Source organism: Lineus longissimus, chromosome 15, assembly GCF_910592395.1.
Source record: "Lineus longissimus chromosome 15, tnLinLong1.2, whole genome shotgun sequence".
NCBI classification, from domain to species: domain Eukaryota; kingdom Metazoa; phylum Nemertea; class Pilidiophora; order Heteronemertea; family Lineidae; genus Lineus; species Lineus longissimus.
In genome coordinates, this window is record NC_088322.1 from 10,001,755 (window position 1) to 10,025,520 (window position 23,766).

Below are 23,766 nucleotides of genomic sequence, written 5' to 3' on the forward strand. Positions count from 1 at the left end.
TTAAGGAGGGAACCGGAGCAATAGGGTCTGTCATACGCATGTACTTGATCCGACATCACTTCAAAGATATTACAGTACTTTGAAATATCATTATTGCTCACATAATCTGCGGGGACATGTATCAGACCAGGGTCCACGGGCCTTGCTTTGATCATCAAACATATGCCAAATATTTCCTTTTTCATTTCATGAGCAGACACAAAACCCGCCCGACAACGCTAACAGAAGCGAGAAGAATTCGGGTCAAGCCCCGGGTCAACCACGAGTACAGTATTATTTATTTGCGGCGAATGCTTTGATCTTTTGGTAAACAAATCAACGTCAGATGAAAACATCAAAAGGAATTGGACATGTAGAAATACATACCGTATGTCATTTATTAAGAAAGTTATTTTCAATTGTGAAGTGGATTCATCTGTAGAAATCTTTAATGGAAACTATTCAATTGTGCATTACATGAAATTCATATTTTGAAAACCTTCAAAGGCAGCTTTGTATTGAAATTCGTTGGGATTCGCATGACCGTCGTTCTTGTCTTCTTTGGAGAATGGCGAAAATTTTGTAGAGATGTTGGTAAATGTGCTTGTCATCACTTCAAATGTATAATGGTGAACACTTTCATTATGTTTGATGAATACATGTACATGTACATTCATTGTCACGGTATTCAAATCAGTATTACATCTTTTCCACTCTCACTGTCTCGAACCTCATTGACTGCAACCCCGCTGGAAACCCACCATTAACAAGGCGGTGTGACGGTTTTAAATGTCATTGGATAGAGTGTCCAGGAGAAAAAGTATTCTGTAATGCTATTTATATGGAGTATCATAATGGATTCCATAATGTTATTTTCATCTATTTATATGGAATATAACAGAAGGTCATAAGCCTCGAAGTGTACCCGCTGCATCTGAATTGACATTTCGGCAGTCTCCAAATTTTCCATTTTTATGACTCTGCAACTGTGGATAACGATTTTAGACAGAAGATGAGCCCACGCACTAACAATTATTAATTAATAATTATTTCGCCAATTTGATGATACTTTCGATTCGATATGATATGCAGGCCAAACAACTATTCGGGAGCTTTTGATCACCAAAGTTGCCCTGAATTGCCCAAAAATTCCTTTGAGCTAGATATCGGCGGCTCTTTTGATCTCTTCTAACATTACATGTTTTCCGCTCAATATGTAATATTTGTCAACAAAGTAGGCCAGCGTAGCGATAACGTGTGTTTGGCTGTCCGCCGAATGGTAGGTATAGGCCTATTTACAAATGGCATGCGGCAGACGTATGGGACTGACCTCGATTTGAATTAATGGTTTATTGTGAGATGACTTTTTTCATGTATTTGCGATAGATTAGTCATTGATCGTATCGGTGTAATGATATTTTAATAGCCACGGTCCCATTGATCTCTCATTCAGAAATTTGATTTTGACATCTGAACAACCAAAATAGAATATATTTGATAAAATATCAGATTCAAATTTTGCACAGATATCTCTATGCTATGGTTATGCTATGGCCGGTGAAGAAGTACAAAATGGCTCCTCTCGAAAATTAAGCGCCTGGCCTTGTGTTGTATTCTGACGGAAGATGGTATGGTTCTTCAGAGGCCATTGTCAATAGCTCAGAAACTTAAGCGCAGAATAGAATCCTTTGTTCCCCGGACATTCCATCCTGAGGACATTTCAAACTTCGACACCGTCCGAGTTTGCCATGTTTAAAAATTAAACATGAACACAGCGGAATATTTTGTCAATCTTGTTATTGCAGTATGAGAAGTTGGAGGTACATGTATTAAGGGGTTGTCATTTTACCGACCACTAATATGCAAGACATGAGGAATTTGCATGGCTGGGAAGGACCACGTTATGATGCACAGATGCAGAAGTTCGAACAAAAGCAGACCGAGGGATAGACTGAGGTCGCTTAAAAAACACAGCCAAACGAAGTGCGCGGCACCCCTCAAACGCTGAAACCAGCAGATCTCTGGCTAAACATTGCCGTATTTGCTTGAGATTTTGTGGTATCTCGTCCTCGCGTTCCCACACCGACGCCGCCCTTCGGTTCTCTAGCAATAATAACAGCCTCAGACCATGGCCCGGCCCTCCCCACCCACTTTATTCTCCTCACCAAAGGGCCCAATTTGCTGCACGGAGCAAGGGCTCTAATTTGGACACCTTGGGCAGTCGCGGTGCCTTTGAAGGCGTCGAAAATAGCGCCGACCGTGAGGGGAGGGGAGGGACGTTTACGTAAGGGGCATGGGAACTTGTTGGAGCTTTGTTAACAAGGATCTCAGAAGTGGTTGGTCCCTGGGATAGGCGTTCGGCTGGAATGGGGAGAGGAGAGGAATACTCAAATAGACCATCATGCATTATGTATACTCCTCATGGTCATGCAACCTTCTATAGCCAATGGAAACCATTCCGTAGCAGCTTTGCTTCCGTTATCTAGATTGATACCTGCAATTAGAGGAAAATGCTTCGCTTTCGCTGCTTTAGTTTTGGGCAAAGATAAGTCTTCACTTGTGTTGGCTCATGCAGAGCCTTTCAATATAAGAAGGCTTTGACTCAAGCAAGAACTTTTCTGCATATAGAGTACTAGAACCTCAAGTGGTAACACACGGAAACTTTACACGGGACGTTGGTCTCAACTTCTCCTCTATAGTCTTCCTCCTTCCCACTATTTTGGAAAATTTATGCCTTCATGCATTTTACCTATTTTCGCCGTCATTTTGATAAAAACGCATGATCCTTACGCCCAACCACCGCCAAAACATGCACAAAGGACACCAATATTGTGTCAGTAGGTACGTGCTAAACTTGTCGCGAATTCTAGCGCATGGGAGTTAAAATCGGCTCAATCGCCAATCAAAGAATATTCGGCGTGCTTTGGGCCTTAATTACCCCAGCCGAAAGCCGTCAACATTGCAAGGTCCCCTTTGAGAAGCCGGCACTTTGATCTGGCCTTTCATCTGAGGTTTTGACCCGCCGGCCCTGTGCGGCACTGTCTCACAAAGGACTCTTAAGTGTTAAGTACCCGGGGTAGGGCGGGCTACTTCAAAAGAGTGTTAGCTAAACAAACTGTGAAATCTCCGCCCTGCTCCGCCTTTGGTCACCTCGGGCGGTAAGCAACGGCAGGCGCAGAATTGTGCACACCGGACGGGCGGTGCGGCCAGTGACGTCATGCTGTGACTCCAAAGGACTCGTGGCTTTTTACTTGTCGACGTCCCAATCGAAGACGAGTAGATTTAATTACCTTTATGCGCAATTAATGAGGCAAAAACATAGTTAATTAAGGCTTCATTGAAAGAGTTTTTGTCCATTTTTGCGAAGGCGCGACGTCGTGCTGGCAGATCGTGCTAATTTAGCAGCTTGTCGCAACCAAAAGGAAGCTTCGTGATTATAAACAAACAAATTATGATTATCCACCATTAATTACTTGTAGATCAACATGTGTACCATTTCGTGCAGTCAGAGTTGAGCGCGTCGACGCCCTTCGCAAATCTGCGCAGGTTCGTCATCAACATACGTTAAACCGTACCGCACTCCTTGTTCGAATCCATTCTTATTCCACCTGTTCATTCGAAGAAACGAGAAAGGAGGATTCCGAATGTTTGATATAAAAAAATTGTTTTGGACCTTTCTTTTGCTTCAGATTGGGTTTTCGATCCCTCAGTTTCCATCTTGACCACTGCTCAGCTTCAGAGAACGCGCGTCAGGCGATACCACTGTAAGTTCAGAATGTCAGTTTCGTAGTACGCCAAACCGCAAACCCTGGTTACGTTCTCTATGCCACAAAGTTTCCCAGTGTACTTCTCAACAATCTCCGTCAAAGAGCAAATATTTTGCACGTAAATTCAAAAAATTCCGAGAAAGTCAAGAACAAGCTCGAACCGGAAACGAGCGCAAAAATGAGATCCTCGCGGCGTTTTTTAAGCGGCGAGATCAAAGTGAAACACAATTGAAGCAAATTTGAGTAAAACCGACAGGAATCTTAACAACTACAAAACAGGAGGAAAGTTATCAAAATATCGGATTTCGCTTTATTTGGAACTTGTTGTTAAGTCCCCGGGGGTCGGGGATGTCGGAACAGATGAGACTGCTGGTCGGGGCGTGGGAGGAACCGCCCTTCACATTCTCTCAATGGTTAGGCGAGTCTGTGTGCAGTGTGCTCTCTGAGAAAGAGCTTTATACAATTTCACGCAAAAAAATGGCACTCCGATTTTTGGGGACTTCATACAAAAAATGCGACATGTTGCTTGGTTTTGGCAGAGTCTTTCAAATAACGACTCTGGTCATGTCTAAAATCTGATAAGAGGTCATAATTTGCGGGAATATGGGGACGCCCGCCCGTTTTAAAAGAAGATACATTAAGTTTTTAATCTTTCTTGTGGTTTACATGTTTTTTCTTGAAAACATTTACTTAACAGCATTGTGTATGACCAAGGAGGTTCTAGTTTAACTTGTACACTTGTATGATACTTACTCTATAAAACTTCCTTGTTATGACTGAAGCCCAGCTATTCCCTGCGTTCTTCGCGACCTTTGACAGAGATTGAGCAGAGCACCTGACCAAACCTCGGGGTTACCCAACTCGCACACATCAAACATGTAAAGCCAGCAAGCTCCTTTGAACTCTGTAAATAAAACAGAATTGAGTCAGAAATAAATACAATACACAGTGAAACAAACACAAAACAATATGCATATTGGATTTGAAAATACCTTGGGGTATTTGCGACCAGGACAAACGATTTTTTATGCGATGTCGGCCATGTTTTTGGGTAATCGGTGCGTGCTATACTAATTGTGAATAAATAGGCCCATACTAACTAAATATAATGAAGGGGAAGGCGGTGTCTTTGATATTGGGTCGACCCACCTAATTTGAGCAACTTCAGTCCATTCAAATATTGTCATTAATTTAAATAATATTGCACTGCGTCAATACGGTGACTAGTGACGTCGCCAAGCGGCAGAGTGCGAATTAAATGGCTTAAAGGGCTTTCGTCTATAAAGCGATCTCATAAGATCATAAGATATCTGGATCTTCCTTTTCAGCAGATGAACACATACTTTCGAAGAAAAACCAGAAGTCCTGAACACAGCGTAATAAGCGTTGGGTTATTTAAAAGGAGGCTACGTCTGCAAACCCCATGATATACGGTCAATCTAAACCCAAGTCTGTACTCCTGGAAGTTTTGGGGGTAGTTTGGGGTTCTACCTATAGTTTCAAAAGAACCCAACGCCGATCGACGAAGTCCTGAACACAGCGTAATAAGCGTTGGGTTATTTAAAAGGAGGCTACGTCTGCAAACCCCATGATATACGGTCAATCTAAACCCAAGTCTGTACTCCTGGAAGTTTTGGGGGTAGTTTGAGGTTCTACCTATAGTTTCAAAAGAACCCAACGCCGATCGACGAAATGGTTTGATGACAAGATAGTTTTAAAATTAGGCAAGTGCTTGGTTCCAATTTCTTCGCTCAGATGACAGCACCTCAAGATGTAGATAAAGGAAGTCGTTAAACAGATGCAACGAGTGATACAAATTTAAACAATGTACAGTCTAGCTCGTATCTTATCAACGCCTACATCAGGGCTATCATGATGATTGGATTTCATGAAAGTAGTCAGCCCGATGGTCGGGTTACTCATGTTTTTAAAATCTCTATAGTGCTGTGGTATTGTTCCGCTAAAACTTGACCTTATAAAACAAAACACCTATTGGGAAGTTGGGCAAAAAACACCCCGTAATAAATACGCGTATCTTGCGATTGTTCAATCATAAATGCTGCAATTTTGCTACAATTTGCTTCAAGTATATTGCTTGGGTCAGCGCAATTTCGCTAATACTTTCGATAATTACACACATTTTACGCGATAGCTGTAATCATCGACACTCTTTTTGCCAAGAAAAGAAAGTTCAAAGTGCTAACTATGATAATTAATGTAATCAGGATGCTAATTAATGCGAATAGTTAGCCTAATTGTCTTGCACCTTGTCATGCCTTTCCTATTGCCATTTGTCATCATCAAGTCCGGTTAAATACTGGTGACCGATTTACTGAGAAAATATAACATATATCAAACTCAGCTCAGACTTAGTGTTTGGCCTTGGACACCGTATACACGCTTTATCGAAACAAAGGTTTTGGAGCTTTTGAAAAACCTTGGACCAACACAAATGTGCACCCCGCAGAGGTTTTTAGCAGAGTGAAAAAAACCACTTGGAGGTCTTTCAGAATCTAAAAACCGCTTTTCATTTTCCGAAAAAGTACAGAAGTTGTTTTTCGGGTGGCGCAAGTGAATTTGCGCATAACTTGATGACACGACGGACCTTCGGTCTTCGTAGTTCGTCGTTCCTAAGCCGGGTTGCGGAACCTCCCTATTTTCTCGCACGCGCCGCCAAATGCGCCACAGCAGGGACGCAATCCTACAACCCTTACCTCATCATTACTTCCCAGAAAACGAAATTATCCGGCTTTGATGTCGGTCTCTTTGGTCTTTGCTTTCTTTGTTTCATCAACCGGGACCTTAGGGCCCTCTAATTTGTTCCGACTGGTGAGGCAAGGTGTATGTTAGGGGTGGGAGGGCCAACTATCATGAGAAATACCTTTATTTTTGTCTTTGTACCGATTTGGGATCGATAATATCAACTGTGCTCTAGCCTGCGGGGGATTAATTACTGTCGATCCATTATACATCTACTGCAGGTACAAAATATACCTAAATGTAACATCAAGAATATGTTGCAGGTTATGTTTGCCTCATAGCCGTAGTAAAAAAGTCGCATATTGACTAACATTAAATTATATTCAGGACTGTATGTAACTTTTTTGTCCTTGGGAGTTGGGTTTTTTCGTCGAAAAAGAGCCTAAATCTGCTTGGAAAAAAACTTTTCGGAGACCTTTAGCGGCAGTTGCCCCCTGCCCCTCCCCCCGCCCGCTCTATACGGCCATTGGGAATGAATGTAAAACAATAATGCTAGAGCAGCGTGCAATAAAAACTGTATGAAGCTCACTCGGCTCTATCACGTTGAAAAAAAAGAGAGATAGAAAATGAATCATAAAAATAATAGTAGAATAATGAATAATTTTATGCAAAAGCATTAGGCTGCTAATTAGTTCAAGGAGGAAAATGGTGATCAAAGGAACACTTTTGGAATAGGTAAATTGGATTTCACCCAAAACATGCAACATAAAGAAATCGAAATCACATTACTGATAAAAATAGTTTGAAATGGAGATTTAGTGCGCTTCGGGGAGACGGGAGGGAACTTGTTTCTAATTGAAGCAGGGGAGGCTTGGTCGAAGCGGTTTATCAGGAAAGAAATGCAGTTCCCCGAAACCAAAATGGCCGCCATCCGAGATTGAAACAGTAAAAACCAGTAAATGTCATTATTCCCAACTCGGTACAATGTGTATTTTGTGGTTATTGTGATTAAAACCACCAAAATAAATTAAAAACGTATGCTAGTCGATCACTTTGCAAACACTGTCGCAAATGCAGTCGCACAAATTACCACATTTTCCGAATGAAATTAGTGTCAAAACTTCCAAAACTTCCGAAGCAGCACCTTAATCACAATTCCTATAAAACCTTTATAAAGTTTTCTTCTTTATTTTTTGTGAAAACATAACAAATCAAGTTCGTCGATCACAATATCAACACTGTCGCGAGTAATGGTTGCTAGCGCTTGACTTCTTAGTCAAGACGTTGATGAAAACTAACACAACGATTATTCGAAAGTCGAGGTTCCAAAACTAATCACAATCTGGGTGTGGCCCTGTGATTCTTTTCTACCGAAAAGAACTCATCGGTAAAGATTTGGATGACAACAATTATTCATATGACTACATTTCTTTTTAATTTTTTGTTTGTGTCGTTCGAAAACGGCAATTGCACTAAAATGTTGTCGGGAGTCAACGCTGAAATTACATCCGTCGCTTGCATCCTGACGAATTATTGTGATTCCAATCATCTGACCTTCCAATTCGCAAGATGGTGCTTAATTGCACTCAAATACCAATTAGGCCTTATATGATGAGAGTGTTTTAATTGAGTATGTTTTACAACAAAAAAATTAAGGCTGTCGATTCCCCTAACGACACAGTCTCGAGTCAACCTTAAAATCACAAAAGTTTCATAAGTGCAGGAAAATATTTGGCTACTTTTAAACACAGAATACCGTTCTTAGCGGGGTTGCCTGCAGTCGTCACCGAAAAACGTGTTTTTCATACAGATATGGCCTCTTCTGGGGCAAATATGTTATTCTTCTCTTATATTTGCAGTTAAAACACTAAAACATCCACACAAAAAATGCATTCAAAACTTTTTTGGGAAAATGTGCTAAAATCGCCATTTACTTATTCAACAGATTTCCTCATTTTGTTGTCTTAATAATTTTCAGTTGCGTGAACATTTGTTCTTATTTACAAGTAACAGGTGACTTTCTGCCCCTCTGATTTTTCAATGATTGTCTTCTTTTGTTTCTTAAGGACCTCGTAAAGGGTTCTAATCCTGTTTATTTCTTGTAAGTTGTTACCATGTGGTACTTGAGACACCACGTCTTATATTTTGTGACTTATGAAAGGAAGGGGCGGTGTAAGGCAAGGCGTGTAAGTTCTTTGGAAAACAATAACAGGGGATTTGCTGGTCGTATCCGCATGGTTGATTGGGAATGAAGGTACTGCCTCGGTCGACGCCTTGGCAACATCTTGGGAACAAACGGCAATGTCATTATAGACGAAACGAAATTGCCTTCTCTGATTCAGCAGAAAAGGCTTCATCCTGGTATAACCAGTGATTTTCAAATGTTCCTCTCGATATTTGCGGTGATGAAGAAGTGAAAAATGTAAATCTCCATGCCGATTTAATACCGGCATCCTGAGATCAGGCTTTAGTCATGTACAAAATATGAAATATCGACAGGCGGATATTGAAAACCGCTGGTTAAGCCAGGATGACGTACCGGCAGTAAACATGAATCCTACAGTCTCCTAAAGATGGATAGTACGCACATAGACGGCATGCTGAATCTCAGGATGAAAAGACTTGCTAAGGGCCTTATAGATTGTCGTGATTGCTTCGTTTTTCTCCAGGGAGTTGTAATCAGAAATCAAAGATAATAGTTCACAAGTTCTCATGCGATTTTTGGCGCTCTTGCTATTCGAACGCAGTACAACACTGTCCGTGTGGAAGCTGCTTGACCCCCCCCCCCCCCCCCACCGTTATTTTCCTGTAAAAATGCAGTGTACAGGACGGGTTTGATTTCTTATTTTATATTCATGTATTCCTTGCCCAGAACGGCGTGTCAGAACCGGGCGGCGACCGATTCTTTATTTACTATTATTTACCGAGGCCGGGCAACCTAAGTGTCCAAATCCCACTTCAAAGCAAAAACAGTAAAGGAAACCCCATTACTTTTGCATAATGTTTTGCACCGCGCCGCAAAAAGACCGCCCTCAACCACGAACCATTGGAATTCCTCCGTAAATAAATACACGAAATCCCGATCAAAGGTAGGCGGCTCTTTAGGACGGCGAGTTCAAAGAACAGCTACAAAGGATTAGTTAGTTTTCGATGTAAAAACACCAATCTGTACACCTTCCAGTCGTTCATACAATATTCATGCACTCCTAACATTTTCTTCTCAGCCATTGGATTTTTTTCGTTGCGATTCCGGTCCGTCGTGTCGTGAAGGCGCTGGGTTTGATTGCACACCTTCCCTCCGATGATGCTTCGCAGGTCCGACACTCTTTCTGCCGCAAACTGGCAATTTTTATTGCCGAAACAGTCTGCTAACCGCGGGGAAAACAACGCCCAGCAGAGTCACGTGCCAGCGACGTGCGATAAAATCAAACCTGTTTTTGGGGCGTTTTTGGGGTATACTAGGTATGAACTGAATGAGACCCTTCACGGTTTCGCCAACTGATTCTTTTCGCGTAGTTTTCGGTTTGCGCGTTGCATTGGGGATTCCTACATTAGATGTGTGCACATCATATTCGCATTCCTACATTGTGAGGGACTGGCTTTTCCTTCGGCCGAATGGTGGCGGAGAGAGTGCGTCGACTAAACGTAACAGCATGATGGATCGATGCCATTCTCTCTCCCCCAGTCAATATTTGTGGCCTCTTTCGATCAATGGCGCGGGCGGGGAACCACTTTGATCTCGCCATAATAATGACACTATTGTTTATTATCAATATCTGGAATGAGATGACGGAACCTCTCGCCGCGCCGAGATCCAGCCTCGGGCAGACGGTTATCTCGGCTCCAGGTCACGTTTCATCCGCTTACTGGTATTTTATGTCAGAGGCGCAAGCCGTGCGAATATCCAAAAGGTCATTTTTCTGATTAGGAAATGGTTGCATATAGCTTGGCAAAAAAGCGTACAGTGCGAAATTATACAAGTCATCTTTGGACGTGGACAAGGTGGACTATGTGGCGCCACCAATCGTCTCACGAAATGGCAGCTCAGATGACGGATGAGATGATCGGTCATGTCTGCCAAGTTTTTATATGAATGTCTATATGCTAAATTCTACTTCTCTGAAGGTCAATGTCACATCCATGCATGTCACAGAAGCAATCGCTGATTGGCCAATGGAGTTTGTAATGATCACGTTATGTCAACTTCGCGACAACGTACGTTTGACGTCATCATAAAATGGCAGGCATCACCGATCGTCTCGTCCGTCCTCTCTTCTGAGACGATCACCAACTAGAGGACATTACTTAAACATTTTCTGTAAATCATGCATCATAAAGGTCCCACTAAAAATTGTAATTTTACTCATTATCAAGAAAAAAATTGAAATGTGATCCTCATGATTGATCGGACGCACACGTGACGTCCTGTCCCATGTTCCTACAAGGTTGTAGCGGCCCGGCCCGTCACGGTTAGGGTTGGGCGCTAATAGACTCAAATGCAGAAGGATTTGCCCTGGATTTTTTACTTCTTGTCCTAAACCTAATTTCCTCTAACTAAACTCCCCTACATGGAGCAGCTTCTCATCGCCTGATCTGTCGATTTTATACGATGTTTCCGAGGTTGACCACTCCTCGCTGTGGCCAATCCTCCGTTAGGTCTATTTTTCTCCGTCACTTTCTAGAGTGCGGCGATTTCACACCTCGCCTCACTGACAAATTAATTCGAGGTGAAACTTTTCGCTTTGGTTTCTTTGATCTTTCCGCCCGCGAGCAACTTCTCAAGCGGACCACTCACTCACTTATTGAGTAGATATTGATCATTTCACGTTTATCTTACAAATAACTTTTCCCGTTGTGGAACAATTTCCCACTTGGTCGACTGGCTGGAGTGGCACTGTTGACTTCTCCGTGGAGAATTAGCACCTCATTCTCCGAGGGCATGCCCTCCGTCAATTCGAGTTAGGATTTCCTGGAAATGCCATTCTCCAGACAGTTTTATAGTTAATTGGTTCACCAAATAGAAGTATTTCGAGCCATCCATATATATTTAATTGTGATTTTGGTGCCAAATCGTTGCATTTTTTTGTGTCTTAGCGAGATGACCACGGGAATATAGATGTAGGATACTCCCGATTCGAACCCAGCCTGAGGAAGTCCTCGGGGAAAAGTGGTCATCCTGAATCTACATCCTACATCTTTTCACACCACAAACTGAAGACATGTCTCAAGCTAATGTCCCATCCTATATCTTCTCACACTACGAACTCAAGACACGTCTCAAGCTAACGTCACATCCTACATCTTCTCACACCCCAAACCGAAGACACGTCATCTAAACATTTCCGAACCGTTCAGTAGTGACATCTCGTGTTGAAACTTTACACTGAAGTCAACAATACCTCGCCCCATGCAAAAATAGGAGCTACGGACGAGATTTACAAAATGGCGACAACCAGAAAGCAGAAATTTTGTGACGTTTGATGGTTTCGTTTTCGATTTATATCGTTATCTGAGGGTGATAAAGATGTTTGAGGAAAAAGATAGGTATGTATTGAAATTCTCCGTCCGCTGACACCAAGTTTTCCATAACTGGAGTTTGCATTTTTGCTCACGATCACAAAATGTTTAGCTTTTTCTCGACCAGATTTTTGTTTTCACAGCTGATGCACTATGACTATCCTACACAACACTATACAGTACACTAGCAGATGCACTACACTGTTGTGTATAGGCCTGGCTCTGTATACAAACATCATACATGTTCACTGTGCATCGGGCTGTTTGACAGCTCTACTGTGCAACATGGCATAGGCTGCATAATTGTTGAGAGTCGGTCTTAATCAGTTAATAACCTTGGAGTATCCTGAATCCTGTAAGCTGTAGATGAGCAGGGACACGGTTAGACTAGATTGTTGGTCATCCTTTACCCTTAGACTATTAGATCGCAAATACAAATACAAATACACTGCTCACTTCGTAACTAATACAACTATTGGTTGATATGCACCTGTAACTATGTCAAGAGCCCCACTCCTTGAGGGCCATCTGGAGGATCTGGGGGTATTGACGTATTGATTAAACCACTGTACTCTGTGCTTTAGGCTTTGGCAGGTCTACATACATCCCTACATGTATATGGATATGTAAGGATGTAGGCAGGGTGCACATCTATTTTCGTCCGCACCATGTCTGAAATTTCTTTGGACATCTATCAAGTCTCCTCTCTGCAACCTATGTTGTGTTACCTTTATTCCTTGGAATACACGGATGTTATATAGGCCCCACTTTACCTCTGGTGTTAATTTTCAATCATGCTTTACTTGAAAAGCTATTGACTTCTCAGTCTGGAATCTACACTACAGACAGTTTTGTGGAAGTGTAACCAAAATTCTTATTGCAAAACATTAATTGTTGTTGGAATATTGAGTGAGTTTTGATAAACTTTTTGACTGGATAATTTGTTCTGGATTTTTGTAATGTAATGATGCTTCGAAGATTCGCTCTAAACCGAACAAATTCCGAAGAAGACGACACTCTGTCACACATATTGAAATTCTGCCTCAATCTCGACTTGGAATCAAACAACAACAACAACAGGTGAATATTTGCGCCTGTAGTGTCTTGGTTTTTATTCTGTCCAGCTCAGGTGTGCGGTATTGTTGCGGCCTTTCCAACTAAGTTTGCAGCTTGTTTTGCCCGTCTTTTGTTGAACAAAGCCCTGAGGCCCTTTCTGTGCTGAGGCCCTGGCTGATACTGGTATCAATGACGCCAAAAACGAGCGATAGAAATTTCTGCGACGTGCAATTGAAATCGCGTGCGACAATATTTGCTCATCTGTGGTGGACATTGGAGGTCATGTGTGGCCAGTTTTACTCGCAAACAGGTGATCCTTTTGTCGCATGAAGCAGCGATAGTATTTGTAGGTCGCTGCGATATAAATTGCTCTCATAAGACAAGAGATATCTCAAAAAAAGTCAACACAAGCATAGTCAAGTCTCGATGATAAGCCTGTTGGATACAATTCGATGACAAATTCCTGCATGTAGTATCATTATCAATCGCATGAGATACTCCAGTTACGCCATTCTGTTACAAAATATATTGTCATCGTTCGATTTTAATCATGATCAGCTGACCTGCATTATTTGTGATTGATCGTTATGTGTATAAATTGAGTTCATGAAGCACTGTGATAATATACTTAATTCCAGTCAGATGACAACATCATGAGAACATGATTCATCCTGCTTCATCATTGATGTCATTGTTAGTTTTGGTGGTTGTCATCAGGTGGCAGTACCAGTTGGGCAGCAGTACCAGTTGGGCAATCATTGAAAAAAACAATCTACTGTAACAATCTAATACATGTAATAATACTGTATTAATCTACTTTTCAAGTCGGATGACAACATCATTCATCCCAAACTATTGATGTCATTCTTAGTTTTGGTGGTTGTCATCAGGTGGAAAAGTCTCAGAACAAACTTTCTGGAAACACTAACAAAACCACGGCAAATCAAATGTCAAACTGAACTGTTGACTGATTTTTGTGGGAAAAGCAACAAGGCACCACAGGAAAAGTGGGGAAAAGACCTTTTTAATTGTGTCACATGGAATTTAATTAGGTGCATCTGCTTACTAATCATGCCTAATTATTTTGGTCATGGGAGCAAAACGCCTGAGCCTTTGTCATGTTTGTCCTTGGTCAGTCTGTGAGTGAGCAAAATCTTCATAAAAATCCCAAATTTTTTTGGGCCCCTTGACTGCTTGAGAGGGCATTTGCCCCCATCTCCCCCTGGCCCTTCAGCTACGGCCCTGACCCTTTACAAGTCTTGGATATTCAGTCCCCATTTTTTATTGCAGGATTAATAGTTTTAATACGTTTTTTGCATGACCATCCTTATGTTGACAGATTAAAATTAAAATTACATGGTATCGGATTTTGACTTGGGGACAAAAATCTGAACATTAAATGTTAAATTTTGAACATTATTGTAATCACTCTTGGTGTGGAACAGATGTGAGCTATGGACCTTTATCCTCTGCATGACGCAAGTCTATATGTATACAAGGCACATGCAGCACATGTCATTTCATCGATGTCACAAACTGAGACTTCATAAACCCCTAAAGCTGAACTGCCCTCATGAAACCCTCAGCAGTCAAGGAGTCTACTTACCAACTTCCTTATCCCCTTCCAGTTCCACCCTGGCCGGGTTGTAGGTCAGACACAGCTCCTCTCAACATCCTTCTCGGTTGGAGTCTTCTGTCTAAAGCCCGCAGCACACTAGCCGCCAACTTCGGTGTTCACTGGCGTTTTTTGCCGCAAGAGTCCTGAACGCCTGAAAAATCCCTAGTCTGCTACGAACGGCGTCGGCGAAGGCGACTTGCCGCCACTTGCCGCAACTAAACGCCAAATATCTAACATGTTTGATTTTTGACGCGTGTCGCCGCGTTTGAACGCAAGAAGAGGCCAGGTGTGCTACGGATGGCCGCCTGAATTGGCATCAGCGGCGAGACTATGGCCAATCAGCTTGCATCTTGATGTCACATGATTTCAAAATGGCAGCCTAAAGTGGCGAAAAAGACGCTACTGGACGCCGATTCTGGGCAGGTGTGCTCTGACCGAGATCCACTGGCCGCCAACTTTGGCGTCGAGAGGCGTCAGCTGAACGCTTCTTGTTGCCAAAGTTGGCGGCTAGTGTGCTGCGGGCTTAAGGCTGCGGGCTTGCCTTATGTTTGCTGGGCAACCCACCTTGCTGATGTTGGGTTCAGATCAAGACACATCAGTGATTTATAATAGTTGTAATGAGCTTCAAACTAACTAAGAACATGCCCCAAGCTGTACATTCATGAGATATTCATGAATATTGTCTGCATTTTATTCCCATACCAATTAAGTGGGCCTAGTTTGTCCCAATGCAAAAATAAGCTCATTAAATTTTGAACGAGTGTGACAAGTACCTTTCCTCGATGGACGTCTGAAATTTAAAATTATACCTGTGTATTTATTTTGATATATTTACATGACCCGTGAAGAATAGATTACAGAATTCACGGACTTCAGTTTTACAACAGGGTAACACGCGATAATCGAATCTGTGAAACATTGCAGGCTAGCATCACCTGCGATAAAGATAAGTCTATAGTCTGTGCGGTCATCGCAGACTGTGCCTGCAACAAAAAGTCATTTCTGTAAACATGCGATAAAAAAGGTCATTACTTTGACACAAGAAAATTGATTATACAGGCTGCATGTAAAACGCGGTAATGACCGGTTTTGCTTGCAGACCAGACACATTTTCATCACTCATTGCCCGTCTCTGTGATAAAAACCTGTGTGCAGCTTACCACCCTGCCCGTAGGGCCATCAAAATTTATTTGAAACTGGCCTACTCTGTTAATTTGAAATTTAAATTTGAATTTTGAGATTTTTCTAACAGGTAAATCAATACACTTTATTGCTGTTGTATACACGGCTAGTAATAACCTATAAACTTAATATTCATCAGGTCAACAATTTATCATTCATTATTCATTCCCTATATAATTCACTCCCGATTGAATTGTTGATCACGTTGACATGTCTGTTCAGCGGCAATGTTTATATCTATATATTTGTGCCACTGATAAAATCAATTTACACAAACAGCTTAGGCCTTTAACGTGGCTCAAGTTCAGTGACATGGTGCCTTCATAGCCGTTTTTATGTCAGCTTTTCAAAGTCAGTTCAATATCCTTCACAGGCTGTTCATACACATCAATTATCATGCTCTATTGAGAGTCGCGGCAAAAGGTCTGCTTAGATTACACACACTGCATTGCATTGTGGCTTCCTCTCATAACAAATATCATAAATATGCTCATGTGTTGCTGTACATATAACTATTATACCAGACCTCAAATTCAAAAATTATTGCCCTTGGGTACTATTATTGGCTCATTTTGGCCTTGGGTACTCGAAGATCTGAAAGAAGATTCGAGAAGGCACAAAGGCCATTTTGGAGGGCACTAGCTGCCATGGCAGGGATGACAGCAGTTGAATTCGAGGCCTATTGAGTGTTATATACATGTACAGCGTTTTATTAGTTTTCTTTGGCCGCCAATCCAAAAATTCTGGTTCTACCTTGCCCAACTACAGTCGTACATCATCCCATAATAATGATACTTGGGCAATATCGATCAGGAGTCAACATACGTATAAACCCAAGTGGTTTACTTGAAGCAGCTGTACATCTTACTGTTCCTGCGTATCCACGAATTATATCTGTACTCCACCTGGACCTTCACTTCCTCCGGCCTTGCATATCCATTTTCAATCTCCTTCGGTTTCGCATCGGACAGATTGGAAAAGCGTGTCGCCATCCTGAAATCGGGCATCGTGGCCGTGTGATCCTTTGCGGTGGGGATGCGGCGGACTTCAATGGGAACTCGCATCAAGAGCTGCTTCGAAGGTAGCTTCAAGGTGACGAGAAGGGAATACTCGACGATGACTAAGTTGATGATCTCCTTGTATGTGGGGGTCAAACTGTTGGGCATTTTCATTGTGATGTCCCAAGTAACGAGGGTTCCGTTGCGTTTGCGCATGGCTGGGTCGTGGACAGTCTCTTTCATGGTCCGTCGGATGTCATGGTGGGTGTTTGGTATCTGAATTTGTTGCTCTAGTTCAACCTTGATGCCCTTCACAAGTTTGACTGTACCTTCGTCAACATCCATATGCATCTCAACCTCGGACCCAGGATACACGATCGTGGATTCCATCGCAAGTATCAAGCCGTCATTGTTGCTCAAATACTCGGTGTGATTTGCTGGTTTTAGGAAATTCGAGGTAAGAGGGGCGTCTGGAATGCTCACAACTTTAAATTGTTTTGTCGCTACTTTGATTGGTTTAGCAACAACCCGGTAGTTGTCGCCACGGCGCATGTGTATTCCGTGAGTGACGTGTGGGCTGCCCGTGTTTGACGTCGCCTTTGCATACATCTCGTCAAAAATTACCGCTTGTGCAGTGTACGAAACGTCTAATTTAAAACTGATATTCTTTAAGGTGTTCTCGCTAAGAATCGACGAAGGAAGCTTCTTCGGGAGTTGATAAGTGAAGGTGCTGATGTAATGTCCTGGCGTTATCATAATCATTCGTCCATCATTTCTACCAAGCATTCTGCTTGTCTTTTCCAAATATAGTTCACTTTTTCTATGGCTAACAACACCCTCTTTACAAACTGTCAAGGAACCGCGCGCTCTTATAATCAAGTCTATTCCGAGTGCCGTTAGTGGCCAGGATGTATCCATGATAACATGACCCTCCACAGTCTCTCCTGGGTGGTACACATGCGTGTCATTATTCACAAACCTAATCGCAAAGTACGTGATCGCATCCTCTTTCTTCCGCCTCCCAAGGGTACCAGATCGAACCGAGTCTCGACCCGGACCAAGGTTCATGAAACCGTTCCTGATTCCTTCCGGCGATATGATCTGCCCCCGAAAATTATGCCCCAAAGTTGCTGTGACTGGCCGTTGCGGAAACCGACCCGGCCTGATATCCAGCTGCAGGTCATCGAGAGACAGTCCCTTTATATCGGTTCTATGCTTTGGGATTTCATTTCCTGACTTTGTTTCGACCATTTGCTCCTCCAACCATCTTCCCTTATCTCCCTCGGAATAAGTCCGTACAGCTTTTCTCTCTGCATTTCTCTTCAGTTGTTGCTCACTATCCGAGTGACTCCGCACAGCCTGTTTCTTGGAACTCCTTCGAACAGCATGATGCGAAACGGCCCGCGGCATCGATTGATGTCGTTCCGTTTGGAGATGATCTGCACTGCGGCTTCTTACACTTTGATAAATTCTCGGCCCCTGGTTCCGTTCATAATACATCACAGATTCAGATTTCGGCCTTTCACGTGGGCGTTGATGATTTGGAAGCGAATGCTGCCGAAAATCCGTCCTACCGTGATAGATCACTTCGTTATCACTCTGCACTTGGGCGTAGGGTAAACCACCTGATGAGAACGCTGTTGCACTCATCTCGGGCTCCTCGACCGTTATTGATGGAACATCCCGTCGAGTGCTGCTGAAAATGTGTTGTTTTTGGCTGCCGTTTCTCTGGATCTCCGGCATTGGCGTGGGTTGCGTTTTTTTCTTGCTCGTCTTGCCGATTTTCTTAGCTGAACTCATTTTGTCTGGCTGGTTGGGTTAGCTGAAAGTAGAAAGATAAAGGGGTAAGGCATCATCAGGACATGTGTATTGATGCTGTATCTTCATGAAGCTGTTGTCGCATCGTGTGAGCTGGGAAATATTTGCGCAAAATGCAGGTGTCTATAGTCAACCCTTAAGTCACCAGTGCGGCGCATAAATATGAAATAGTAAGTATGAATTTGTTTATAACCCAAAAGATGCAGCATATTTCATCAATCGAGTCATTGTCAACAGCAAGCTTAACTTTTGGGTGTTGCCAAGTATGGGTTTAATCTATACTTTGTGTTACATGTACATCAAAACGCATGTAGAGATCATTATTTAAAATGATATTCAAAGTTCCAATTATGTACTCACCCTTTCTGTTAGAGATATCTATACCCAGAAACTTGATCCAGACACCTCGTCAAATATGAAGAAAATGCTTCGTCGTAATCCTGATTTGTTGTATTATTCCTTGTTGTTCCGATTGATGTCTCAGTCTATCTGGAATCTTAATTGCCCCCGCCCAGATATGTAGACTCATCGAAGTTGACGTCTCAATCCTCACTCTGACCTTCTGCGCCCACAAACAGATCGCAAAATGGCTAGAATTGTCGAATTGCCCAACCAGGTCATGAATTTTAAATCGTTTGGGAGAATAAAGAATCTTTTCTTCTCCATTCTTTAGTTGTCCAAACTTGCCTTGAGTACTTGCTAGTTTAATAATATATATGTATTGTGTATGTCATATTTTAATGGTTGATGGTATACTCATCATAGAGGTTATGAATGGCCTCGGCTGACTACTGTTTGGACGTTCAATAAATAGGGGGCAGAACTTAGTTCTAGTGACTACCGTGGAACCTCTCTTAGCTGACACCCTATAACATGTATAACAGATCACCCTTGGTAATTTTGGCCCCAAATGGGTCTTTCTATCCATTTTTATTTCTGTAATCAGGACATTGTCCTTCCTATCCAACGGAACAAAAAGCGGGAACTCAAAAAACCAGGAACTCAATAAAAGCTGTTTTTTCTTTAAGAAGGAAGTGCTATCACCTGTTGGTACAGATGTCCAGACCTAAAAACCTTCAAAGTAATAAACCCACGTCATTTTATTTCCACTTCATTCCTAAATAAAACCAATGATGCATGTTATGGGGCCACTGAACTGAACAACTTTGAACGAGTTAATTCATTCGTCAATTCGGAAACTAATACTTATACCATCATAATTGTAGTGTTATTTTTACGCATGACTTCCTAAATGATATGTCGTTTGAGTTGCCTGTTTTAAAGGCACCATTATCGATTTAGGATAGAGTTGGAAGCGTTCAAGTGCCAAAGGTTCAAATTCTTGCAATATTCTGTGAGTATTTCAATGAAGGGTTATGAGAGCATTGATTTGATTGATGATTTACATGGCCTTTGGACATCACAATGTTGAGTTCTGAAGATTTGTCGCATATTTGGCATTCTATGACAGACCGTAAAGTACATTGAAAATAAAGGAACGATATCTTAAAATTACAAACAATTTCCACTGCGAATGGCTCAGAGAAATTTTACCCTTTCGAAATACCCAAATTTTCTTTTTATCCAAATCCAAAGGAATCAAACTGAGCAGCCAACCAATCAGTATACTGAAAGTACTGATGGGTTGGCAGCTCTGCTGCTGACAAATTTCAGGATTAAAATCCTGAAACTTCAGTCATCAAGTCTTCATGACTTCAATCAGTTTTTCAGTAGCATTGACGAAAGCAACCAACATTTTCTTTCAATAATGGATTGGGAGTAAGCATGCTGAGGTCACTTGCAAAAATATTGAAAAGTACTGGTATTTTGGTCAAAATTACTGAAGAATGGGAACCTTTTAGAACTGTCCGTGATACATGTAGCCCTTATGGTGGGTTGGCAGCCAGTGCGACATACATTTGTTCCATCCGCTGATCGAAGATTTCGTGTTCTCTATCTTTCCAGTGAGGAAGGCCTGCTCTACCTCTGGAAATGCCAGGCAGACGTCGCCCTCAAGTCATCCAGCATCTTCCACAAGAAACCCATCATCAAGGTTGCCATCGGTTACAGCCATTGTGCCTTCCTCACAAGAGATCAGGATGTCTATTGCTATGGCAACAATAACTACGGGCAACTGGGCATCGGTAGCCTTGACAACCAACTGGAGAGTCCTCAGATGGTCGAAGACTTGAGAGGTAAATAATATTAAAATGTAGATCAGCTGATTTATACTGTAATCATGGCACAACGATTTCGTTCGGTCCGGTCATCAGGCTCCCCTCGGATCCCGTAGTACTTGAATCATGCTGAATAAATATTTCTGTCCTATCTCTTTCTAGGATGTGGTGTCATTGATGTCGAGGTCGGAACCAATCACACTGCTGTTACTTGCCACACCGGAGACGTTTTTTGTTGGGGCGACACCCGTTTTGGACAATGTGCCCGGAAGGAGCAGGACAAAGTGAGTTCTCCACAACTTGTGGTTATTATTGAAAACACTGGACACTGCGAACACGGGGTGCCCAAGGTCACGAAGAAGGTCAACATTTGTCAGGTTGGCTGCGGTGAAAAGCATACCTTGGCGTTGACGGATGATGGGGAGTTATGGACCTGGGGATCTGGATGCCAGCTTGGTCTGGCAAATGTTGGCGAGACTTTTACGCCGCAAAAAGTGGAATATTTTGGCGGTAGGAAGGTGCTGAGTATAAGTTGTGGTGATTTGCATAGCCTCGCCTTGGTTAAAAAGCTTCCTAAGGTGCAAGGAAAGAGTCTGAAGGCAAGAGCTGATTCAGCGGATATTTTGACCCACGATGATCAACCGTCTACTTGTGCAAAATGTAAGCAAGAGATTTATACGATGACAGATTTGAATGACACCTGCGTGATTAGTACGGAACATAGTTGTGGCGGGGACCTGTGTCCCTTGGGGTTGGAGGTCGAAGAGGGGGAGATGCCAAATCGGGGTGTAAGTCGAAGTGCGAGCGTAGATAAACTTGCAGAATCACCCCGTGATTCATCGAAATCGGACAGTAGAATTTCACCACCCAGGCGAAGCATCTCAGAACCAAGTGCCCATTCTAAACCTGGTAGCCAGGCTGAACTGCGCCTCGGACATGAGCGGACAAAGTCTGGAATTAGTGGCGTTGGTTCGAGTATCTTGAAATCGCACACGAGTACTTTTCTTGACGAGGCAGAGGCAAAGGAGTTTTTGGAGCGACAGTTATCCGGCAGCTGCGAAGTGGATCTGCTGCAGCAGCAGACGAAAAATTCTGTGATACGTGATAAGATTGAAAACTTGTGGTCAAACGTGACGCAGCCGAGTGCAATTGCTACGCAGGTATCGAATGAGATATCGTCAATGAGGAATAGAGTTGTGACGAATATTCGCCGAATGTCGCAGGGTTTTGGTGGTGTCACTTTCGAGGACTTTCCAAAGTCTGCCAGTCAGGATTCGATCACTGTTCAAAGTTCAACAGACGTGTCTCCACTCCGTGGTAAATCATCGTCAGATGTTTCTACGATGTCACCTGGAGAACAAGATAACGTCTACAGCTTGTCAATGCGTGATTCCTCCATTGTGTTGCCCGAGGATGATTCAAAGAAAGAGACTTTAGAGGGTGCTACCGATAGTGGCGTCTGCTCTGAGGGGCTCGATACAAGCCAAGAAGAACCCACTGGTTCAGCTCCTGACGCAATCTTCGAGGCAAGCACAGACTTGGATGCCTCAAAGCTTCTGAAAGCGAAGCTAGAGTTCCGGTTTTCTCCCGCAAACTCGTTGACGAGTAGTGATCAGACATTAGATGACTCAGTGGAATCGAGCAAGGAGAGTTTAGAAGGTGAAGGGGTGAGTCACACAGGTGGGAAAGGGATGTCTCCGACCAGCAGTAAGGAGAGTCTTAACACGGATCAAGGCAATCTCCAGAGCAGCGAAAGTCCGGAAAAAATTGTACCAGTGATTATGCCAAACGCAAATGGTCACAGCGGCTCCATGACGAAGATCATGGAGATAAAATCTGAGCATAATAAAGAGAAGACGGTTGCTCGGCAGAAGCCGGACCCGCAGTGGAAGAAGATGCCGGTGCTGGAGAGGATGGGGTCCTTGAAGGATAAGCAGGAAGGGAGGAAGATATCGGTGAAGAGATTGACAGAGATTCTGAATGAACTGCCCAAGAAGTTGGAAGGTAAGTGTGTTAGGGCAGAGTTTGAGAGAGGTAATTTGTCAATGGCGCGCTTCAAAAGAGTTTTGTGGCAACCACCCACCATTTCCCAATCAATTAGCGTCTGCCTCAGGCTCATGGAAATATTTCTCAGGGAAAATTGCCTCAAGCTCTTCTTTGAACAGCAGTTGAATGTTACAGAGAAGACACGTTTTTTGTCAGTCACTGATGTCCTGTAATAATGTCCTGCAACACCATATGCTGCATTACCATGTTGTCATCTAAGTTCACGTGACTGCACATTTTCTATTTTTGAGTGTGATTGTCATCATCTTGAGTTAGTCCTTTATTTCTCTTGATTATAGAGCCAGAGGATGCGTGTATTGAGACCGAGGTATGGAGTTGGGGGCGAGGGAAATGTGGTCAGCTTGGACATGGAGACATGTTGGACAGGTATTGACAATTACGACCATTATTGTTTGTTCTTATTGAAACTAACACCTCACGAGTGGAATGAACCAACGAAGTCTGATACCAAACAGGAATTATTTGTTATATCACCCAACACTGCGGGCGTGGAACTCCCATTATGGTTCTCTGGTTGTCTACCTGGGGATGAAAAAAAGCCGAGTGACATGACGTAGCTGACAATAGCCATCTTAATTGGGCCTGTTTGTACCGAATATTTTGATATTCCATTACTTCTAATCTTCATTTTAGGCCTCAGCCAAGCTGCGTGAAGATCCTGAGCAACAAGCACATCATCAAGGTGGTTGCCGGTGCTAAGCACTCCCTCGCACTCACCTGCAATTCTCAGGTAACTTAAACTGTATCAAGTCATACACTGTAAACGGGCAACTACCAACTAGGCCACAATTAGTCTCCTACAGTCATCCCAAGCAACATCAAGCATTTGATCTCCTGTCTGAGTTTAGGCTGGGTGGTTGGAGTCCAAGTCGCCCCAAATCTACCTA

At 42.8% G+C, this 23,766-nt stretch overlaps 2 protein-coding genes across 5 annotated transcripts in view; one reads left to right on the forward strand and one right to left on the reverse strand.

Moving 5' to 3' along the window:
• Positions 1 to 11,896: 11,896 nt before the first annotated feature.
• Positions 11,897 to 23,766, forward strand: part of LOC135499484 (alsin-like) — a 29,088-nt gene continuing 17,218 nt past the window's right edge. For all 3 annotated transcript variants that reach the window (XM_064790247.1, XM_064790248.1, XM_064790249.1), the window contains exons 1-5: positions 11,897 to 11,990; positions 20,601 to 20,830; positions 20,975 to 22,816; positions 23,158 to 23,245; positions 23,513 to 23,609. In XM_064790247.1, coding sequence (XP_064646317.1) covers positions 11,971 to 11,990; positions 20,601 to 20,830; positions 20,975 to 22,816; positions 23,158 to 23,245; positions 23,513 to 23,609 — 2,277 coding nt within the window. In that variant the 5' untranslated portion in view covers positions 11,897 to 11,970. The remainder of the gene's footprint in view (positions 11,991 to 20,600; positions 20,831 to 20,974; positions 22,817 to 23,157; positions 23,246 to 23,512; positions 23,610 to 23,766) is intronic.
• Positions 15,434 to 19,226, reverse strand: LOC135499791 (uncharacterized). Of its 2 annotated transcripts, none has more exons than XM_064790747.1 (2): positions 18,996 to 19,226; positions 15,434 to 18,626 (listed from the first exon to the last, which is right to left on the reverse strand). In XM_064790747.1, the coding sequence occupies exon 2, from the start codon at positions 18,615 to 18,617 to the stop codon at positions 16,662 to 16,664; it is 1,956 nt and encodes a 651-aa protein (XP_064646817.1). In that variant the 5' UTR covers positions 18,618 to 18,626; positions 18,996 to 19,226; the 3' UTR covers positions 15,434 to 16,661. The 2 variants fall into 2 exon arrangements, with proteins under 2 accessions (XP_064646817.1, XP_064646816.1); XM_064790746.1 differs by having other exon boundaries at positions 15,434 to 18,639.